The sequence below is a fragment of the Oryza brachyantha genome, chromosome 5 (genome assembly GCF_000231095.2).
Source record: "Oryza brachyantha chromosome 5, ObraRS2, whole genome shotgun sequence".
Classification (NCBI taxonomy): Eukaryota; Viridiplantae; Streptophyta; class Magnoliopsida; order Poales; family Poaceae; genus Oryza; species Oryza brachyantha.
In genome coordinates, this window is record NC_023167.2 from 19,908,921 (window position 1) to 19,917,335 (window position 8,415).

Below are 8,415 nucleotides of genomic sequence, written 5' to 3' on the forward strand. Positions count from 1 at the left end.
AACTATATATGTGACGGTGTCGTACTGGACTTTTTTTTCATTGTGTAAATATTTATCCAGGCGTAAATCAGCAGCACCAGCGTGGCACAGCCCACATATTGTGGCACAGTAGCAGGTAAAGTGAAGCGTAGTGTCCCATGCACTCCTGCTGGTGCCGGCAATGGCGGATCTCATTGTCATCTCGTGCTTGCTTTGCTTGCCTTTGCCGGTGCCGGCGCCGGTGGAGGAGTAAAACTGGCTTGCCGGGGATGATGACGAGTCGATATATTGAAAGTTTGATTAACAATTAACGAACTCGATACAAATTGACCAGGCAACCGATTCACAGAAGAGTTTGATTTATCTTTTAACCAAACCCTGTCCCTGTGTTACTTTACACACACATACTGTAGAGTAATTCGCAGCATCAAGCAAGACACCATTGTTTGTGCAAGTCGATCCGGCTTTAACAGCTCTTGGGCACGAAGCCGACGCGCTGGCCGTCGCCGTCGAACACCACCCTGAAGCCCTGCTGCTGTATGTTGCCGATGATCGACAGGCCGCCGTCCGTGCCCGCCAACGCGAAGCAGAAGGTCCCGCTCGTGTCCACCGGGATCAGGTAGTTCTCCGGCGGCAGCGCCACCTCCGCGCCGCCGGCGAAGTGCATCGACAGGGTCGGCACCTTCACCACCCTCCGCCCGCTCAGGTTGTAGCACGTGTCGAACAGCGAGAACCCGCCGGGGGACAGCCGGAGCCCCACCGCCGCGCCGCGGAACGCGTCGCGCACGGCCGCGTACACGGGCCGGGCCAGCCGGGTCACCGACGTGCCGGAGTCCAGGATGACGCCGCCGCGCCCCGTGGCTGGGTTGAGGCGGAGGTCGGACTCGGACACGCCCCTGACGCGCGCGCCGCCCACGCTGAAGCCCAGGAGGTGCACGTAGTAGAAGGTCGCCATCTTGGGGTTCCTGCCCATCGGGGTGAAGGACGCGCGTGCAGCTGCGGCCACGGCGCCGGCGCCGAACGTCACGGTGGAGGAGCGGGTGGAGGTGGGTTTCACCGACGACGTCCGGTCCACGAGGCAGTAGGAGAAGCTTCGGCCGTAGCGGCGGGCGATCTGGGTGGGGAATGAGAGCTTGCCACGGCCGACGCCGAGCAGCCCGCCCGCGGCGATGAAGAGCCCCTCGTTGTCGTGGCCGCACCCGATGGCCACGCGCGCCACGCGAGTGCCCCGAGCGAAGGTGAGCGTCTCGGAGGCGAAGTCCCCGGCGGTGACGGAGCCGTCGCCGTACGCGACCTGGTAAAGGCACGAGTTGCGGCGCCTGTCGCAGCCACCGGAATTGAGGCCGCGACAGATGGGCGCGACGCAGTCGACGGCGGCGTAGGAGCGCGAGCGGCGCGGATCGAAGATCCTGCCGGACTGCGCGTAGCAGTGGCGGCAGGGCGCGCACTGCAGCCAGACGACGTCGCTGCCGGTGTCGAGCACCATGAGCGAGGCCGTGGCGGGAGTGCCGACGCCGACCTGCACGAAGTACTCTCCGCTCCCCTGAGGCAGGCCGGACAGCAGGGGCGCCGCGAAGCCGCCGCGCCGCCGCGGGCGCGTGGCATTGCCTACGGCGGCAAGCAGGGAGGAGAGTCCGCCGGCGCGCGCGGCGTCCCGCGCGAGGAGGTGCGCGAGCAGATCGGAGGCGGTGGCGTTGAGCGCGAAGTCCTCGCGGTGGGCGAGGCGGAAGTGGAGCGTGGAGGCGTTGCCGTCGTGCGCGGCGAGGCTGAGCTGCTGCTGGTCCAGAGACTGAGAGGCGGCGGGAGTGGTGACAGGGTCCGGCGAGAGCGGGGTGGCGAGAAGAGAGAGGGTGCGCGTGGGCTTACACAGCGCGGCGGGGAGAGGCAGCAGCACGGCGGCAATGAGGAGGAGGAGGAGCGTGGACGGGAACGCCATAGCCGTTGGGTGGAGAGGGGAGGGGAGGGAATGGCCGGCGGGCGGTTAATAATTGGGCATCGGCCGTCGGTTGCTAGCTGGGGCGAATAAATGTGGCCATGGTTCTTGCCGGCGGCGGTGGCGGTGGACTGGAGCGCCGGCGGCTGCCACGTCTCCTCCTCGACTCAATTCGACGGTGTCAATTTCTGACCGACAAGCATGGAGAAATCTTGCACACACAAGTACACCACGGCCCCGCTCTTACCACTGTATCTAGCCCAATTCCCTCATTTTTCACGGCAAACTGCTATACAGTATTTTTTTCCAAAAAAATATACAAAATTGTTTTAATAAATGCATTATTTTGTTATTATTGTTTATAATTAATAATTAATTAATCATATGCTAATATATTATTATATTTTTTGCGCTCGTTACGTGACCAACTGCCGACGAAACGCAGCCCATCTTGACTGTGTTATCCTAGTTCTACATATATTATTCTAAGATTTGTTACTATTATATGTTTTTTAACTATTATACGATGTTTTTATCAAATATTTTTATATATTAGTTCATTATCTAATATATTTTTAACTTAGTTTCATTGTTATACCATTAAATATATTTTTAAAAATAGATAATGTTTTATCAAAATAACTCGGGTCGTGCTTTACACTTTTACAGTGCAGTGGGGCTGTGGGGGACGACAAGCACGAGCGTCACCACATGATGGCATCCCCCGTTGGGCCTACCAGCCGAAATGTTAGCCGCTCTCTGGCCCATGTATCATATTGGGCCGAATGTGGTCCAAGCGGCAGGCCCACAGCCTCACGAGGTGGCAACCAATCGAATCGCGCAGTACCCCCCGCCCGTTCCGGCGACTCTGTAGCTATCTCCAATTGGTCGCCGCAGCGAGCGCGGCAAACCGTCAGAGCCCCCTAATTTTGGCGATCACACCGCTGGACAAGAAAGACGCTGCTATCACTCGCCTCCACACGCAGGGACAGGGACAGGGAAAGGGAGGGAGCGATCCTTCTTGGCCTCCGGCGCCGCCGTCTCCCCGCGGTTGCCTGAGCCAAGAACTGGATCAGGATCGGAGGACGACACAGGCGCCATGTCAGTCAGTGGATCCCGTTAGCCATTAGCCAAGCTAGATCCCTTTTCTCATCTGCAACTGCATTTCATCCAGCGGGAAAAAGAAGAGCCATCCAATCGGTGTCGATTCTCATCGATCCTTCGATGCGTCGCGTCTGTTAATTCTTTGGCTCGAATCGCCGCCGCAGTTTGATCGTTTTGCTGTCGTCGCCGCGCGCGTCGCTTGATCTCAAGGCGTGCGTTTTGGCCCATGACGACGGCCGCCGGAGCCACACTCTGCGCAGCGGCGAGGGACGACCAGGAGCTCCTCCAGATCTGTCCCAGTAGTCTCCGGCCGTCGCTTTGTGGCGCGGAATCCATCGTGATCTACCTCACCGCGCCGGGAATATCTGTGATGCCCATGCGGGTCATGGCGTCCGACTCCATCGCCTCCGTCAAGCTCCGCGTCCAGACGTCCAGGGGCTTCGTCGTCCGGAAGCAGAAGCTGGTCTTCGATGGCCGGGAGCTCGCGCGCAATGACTGCTGCATCCGGGACTACGGCGTCTCCGACGGCAACGTCCTCCACCTCGTGATCAGGATCTCCGACCTCCGCCTCATCACCGTCGAGACCGTGCAGGGCAACAAGTTCAGGTTCCGCGTCGAGCCCGGCCGCACCGTCGGCTACGTCAAGCAGCAGATCGCCAAGGACCGCCTCCACCCCGCGCACCCCGACGACCAGAGCCTCGTGCTCCAGGGCGAGGTGCTCGACGACAGCAACCTCATCCACGACGTCTGCAGGAGCGACGGCGCGGTCATCCACCTGCTCGTCCATCGCTCGGCGAAGCTCCGGACCAGGCCCGTCGACCGGGACTTCGAGGTTTCCATCGTCGCGCGCAACGCTGGCGAGATTCATGACCATTCGCCGAAGCAACAGACGAAATTGCAGAGGGACTTTGCGATCGAACCGGTGGTCGTCAACCCAAAGGCCGCACTGCCGTCGGTGATCGATAACCTGGTGAACGCCGTCTTCTCCGGGATGGAGAAGGGGAACGCTCCGATCATGTCGTCGGAGGGCACCGGGGGCGCGTATTTCATGCAGGACGCGTCGGGGCAGGAGCACGTGGCCGTGTTCAAGCCGGTGGACGAGGAGCCCATGGCGGCGAACAACCCACGCGGCCTGCCACCGTCACCCACCGGCGAGGGGCTCAAGAAAGGGACACGCGTCGGCGAGGGCGCCATCCGAGAGGTTGCCGCCTACATCCTCGACCATCCTCCCGGTGCCCGGCGATCATTCTCACGACAAGGCGCCGCCGTCGTCGGCTTTGCCGGTGTGGCGCCGACCGCGCTGGTCCGGTGCATGCACAGGAGCTTCAAGCAACCACCTTGTGAGCACGGGAAGACGAAGCAGCAGCAGCAGCCTGTGTTCAAGGTGGGATCTTTGCAGGCGTTCGTGAAGAACAGCGGCAGCTGCGAGGACATGGGACCCCGTGAGTTCCCGGTGCAGGAGGTTCACAAGATCTGCGTGCTGGACATCAGGCTGGCTAACGCAGACAGGCACGCCGGCAACATCCTCACCTGCAGGGAGGAAGGCCGTGGCCTGTGTCTGGTTCCAATCGACCATGGATACTGCCTTCCTGAGAGCGTAATTCTCATCACTTCCAGTTCAGATGAGACTCGAGAAAACGCAAGTAATTAATTTTCACTGAAGAAGATTCATACGATTTTGCATGCAGTTTGAGGACTGCACATTCGAGTGGCTCTACTGGGCGCAGTGCCGCGAGCCATTCAGCGAGGAGACGGTGGAGTACATAAGGGCGCTGGACGCCGACGAGGACATCGCCATCCTCAGGTTCCACACGTGGGAGGTGCCGGCCAAGTGCGCGCGCGTGCTGCGCATCACCACCATGCTCCTCAAGAAGGGCGTGGAGAGGGGCCTCACCGCGTTCGACATGGGGACCATCCTGTGCAGAGCGACGCTGACCGAGGAGTCCGTCATCGAGGAGATCATCCATGAAGCTGAAGCTGATGGCGCCATTGACGATGAAGCTGCGTTCCTGAACTCTGTTTCTGAATCCATGGACCGCCGTCTGGATGGGATCAAGCGTGCAAGAGAAAGTAATATAACAACACGTACGTAACTACTAACTGCTCCCTCTTCTCGTAGATACACTATAACGTAAATAAAAAAGGGGCGAAATTATACTGATTAAACAGGCAAAGATTGTAATACTAGTGACTACTGAGTATAAATCTCGCGCAGCTGATAATTGATTGAGTGTATATGTATCAGAACTCAGAATTGGATTTAAAGGCCTTGAGGGCGTCTGCCCTTTTCTTTTTCTTCATGTAATCTATCTTTAGCTACGAACCATCTTTAACATCTTTGAATCTTGATCATTGTACCACCTGTTTTCCGCGAAGCATGCTGTTTCGTTTTAATTTTTTTGTGTGTAAATAAAATTTGATCCTTCTTGTTTCTGCAAAAATAAGATATAAGTACCATAATCTATCTTGTTATATATTTTTTTTCAGAAATTTTCATACCTATTTTGACCACACATGCACAGAAAATGGCACATTCTCTTCATAGTGCAAAATATATTCCATATATGTGCACCTGCTATGAAATACTACACCTATTCCTAAAAGAATAATCATTTTGATAAATAGATTTATCCTAAAATAAGTGAATGCTCTGAGACGTATGCTTTTAACTTTTCACTTTTGCTTATGCTTATAAGTCAAAATTTGTATTTCAAACTTTAATTTAGAGTTGATTTTGAGGTTTTCATCGTAGCTTATTTTTCAAGCTATTCTTTTAGATCGCTAATAATACATATATATGAAGGTTTTTTTCATAACTTATTTTTCGTTTCTAAATGTGCCATTTGACAATGAGCCTATTAGATGAAAACAAAACAAATTAAATTGGGTCATACACAATTATTGCACATTCTTCCCTCACTAAAATGGTGAATATATAGGGGGCGTAAATGATATTTTACTTAAGTAATACTAACTCCGTTTTATAAGTAATACTTTCTGGTATTATCTAGATTCCTATAAATACCAATAAATTTTTATATGTATGTTCTAAGCTATCTAAAAGCCAAGGCTAAACTCCTCTCACTCGCAACCACAAGAATCGCAAAGACAAGAAAATCGGAAGCTTCCCTCACCTACAACCTACGTGGAGCAGAGGCCGTGACTGGCAATGATGCTAGGATTCGCGAAAAACCCTAGTTCTAGATTTATCTCTCTCTCTCTCTTTCTCTTTCTCCTTCTCGTTGCTCATCGGGTTAGTCTCGGCCTAAAGAGAGACAACCACAACTAATGTACATGGAAACTTGCGCAGCGCACGGATCAGGAATTGAAGTAGAGGACTGGATAATCAGCTCTAATTGGGCTACACTTGGGCCCAATGTGAACGTTGCCGTTAGATACAGATGGATATTGTTTTTTCGTAATATACCCTTGCATGTCCAATATGCATGTATAATTGATGATGGACTATACAAGTGTACAAACCCATAGAGAAGAAACCATTTCAAAGGAAACCACCTAGTTTTTTTTTTTAGTTTTTGTGGAAGCGGTGGTTTTTTGCGTGAAGTGTGATGGTAAAAGGATGGGTGATTACGTTATTAAGTAGTAGAAACATTTCATAATTTTCTATAATTTTCTTCCATGCATATGGGCAAAATTTACATTTTAAATAAAAGGAGTTAAATAGTCAACCAACAATCAATGATGCAATGGATACAGAAGGAATTAAAACCAAAATTCAAGGGTACATAGGAGAGTGAGCAAAACTCAGGGACATTAGAGTGATCGACAAATTTTAGGGGGAATTTTCTCATACATGAATCACCTAACTTTTGTAAATTTGATGTAATTTTTTTGGGCAACAGTTTCTCTATCTAACCATCTCCCTATGTCTCTCCCTATTGCTCTCTTGTATAAGTATATATATCCACATATACTTTAAAAATATTATCCCAACAAACAATAACCAATGGTGCCAACCAGCAACACACAAAAATTCACCTCCTTAGCCCCCATCCAAGAGGATAGTGGTAGGGTCAAGAGAAAAATGATATACTTGAATATGTGACACACAATCCCCACACAAGCCCCTTCTTGCACCCCCCCTAAAACTCCCCAATCAGGAGGATAGTGATAGGGACAAGGGCACATTTAGTTATGACATATAACTGGAGCTGTAGAGATAATTAATGGATTCTAAAAGATAAGACATGAGATTGTGGAGAAGCGGAGGGGAAGGCTAGAGAGAGAACTCAAAAGGATGAGAGATGATAACAGATAAGGGTATACATAGTGTAAACTGGAGGGAGAGGGTGGCAGTAACAGTGGTTGTGGTTGAGGATACTGATCCTTGATGAATCTTGGAGCAAGTGAGTAAGGTCATGCTAAGTGAAGATCGGTGGGAGCGTCTTCCGACACAGAAAACGGGACAGATTATTAGCACACAGTTAATTTAACTATTAACTCTTAGAAATTTAGAAAATGTATCTATTTGATTTCTAAGAAGCTCTTATAACTATTTGATTCACAAGACACACTATTTATCAATTTTGGAAGCGTGCTCATAACATTCGAGGAAAAATCCTAGTTGAACCTCACTTTATATAAGAAATGCACTATTCCAAGATTATTATAATTTAGATTATTAGAAATAATCTAAAACAAACAGATAAATTATTGTGGTAACTTATTATAATCTATAAGCTAGATTATTATAATCCGATAAGCACCTTCATAGGTGCCTTTTTTTAAATTATTGGTTGACTAAAGACCCAATGCTCTTTGACATTTCGAAGTAATTACGCACCTTGCCACTGCTTACCTCCAAAATAGTTGAGGGCATTCCGGACTTTAGCTATGCAAACACAATAATCTAGTCTATCCAATAATCTGATAAACAAACAGATTATAACTTATTCTCCTCCAGCTTATTATAATCTAGCTTAGAGTAATATAGCTTAATAATCTAGATTACAATAATCCTAAGTAGAAACAAACAGGGTCTAATTGTTCTCTAACTTAGGCCCTGTTTGGTTCAGGTGACTAATCCATTAGTCCCTCCATTTTAGTCTCGTTTAGTCCCTAAAAACCCAAATATGAGAGACTAAAATTGTATTAGTCTATTAGTCCCTTCCAGAGGTATTTATTGGGACTAAAACTTTCTTTCACACATGCCCTCTAACCAAAATTTCTATATATGATATAGTTTAGTCCCTCTAACCAAACAGTAGGGACTAAAAATTTTAGTCAAGAGACTAATTTTTAGTCCTAGGACTAAAGAACCAAGCACTACCTTAGAATGACTGACATATGAGTCTTACCTCGAACGACCCCTACATTAGTGACCAATATCAAAGGACATTAAGTTAAATGAGGCTCGTCCCTAAGTTTAGCCTGGAGAT

General features: G+C 50.2%; 2 protein-coding genes across 2 annotated transcripts; one reads left to right on the forward strand and one right to left on the reverse strand.

Moving 5' to 3' along the window:
• Nucleotides 1-265: 265 nt before the first annotated feature.
• Nucleotides 266-2,091, reverse strand: LOC121054467 (aspartyl protease family protein 2-like). Its single transcript, XM_040524311.1, has one exon. The coding sequence runs from the start codon at nucleotides 1,913-1,915 to the stop codon at nucleotides 446-448; it is 1,470 nt and encodes a 489-aa protein (XP_040380245.1). The 5' UTR covers nucleotides 1,916-2,091; the 3' UTR covers nucleotides 266-445.
• Nucleotides 2,092-2,876: 785 nt separating this feature from the next.
• Nucleotides 2,877-5,415, forward strand: LOC102703973 (phosphatidylinositol 4-kinase gamma 4-like). Its single transcript, XM_006655589.3, has 2 exons — nucleotides 2,877-4,613; nucleotides 4,705-5,415. The coding sequence occupies exons 1-2, from the start codon at nucleotides 3,243-3,245 to the stop codon at nucleotides 5,107-5,109; spliced, it is 1,776 nt and encodes a 591-aa protein (XP_006655652.1). The 5' UTR covers nucleotides 2,877-3,242; the 3' UTR covers nucleotides 5,110-5,415.
• Nucleotides 5,416-8,415: the final 3,000 nt, after the last annotated feature.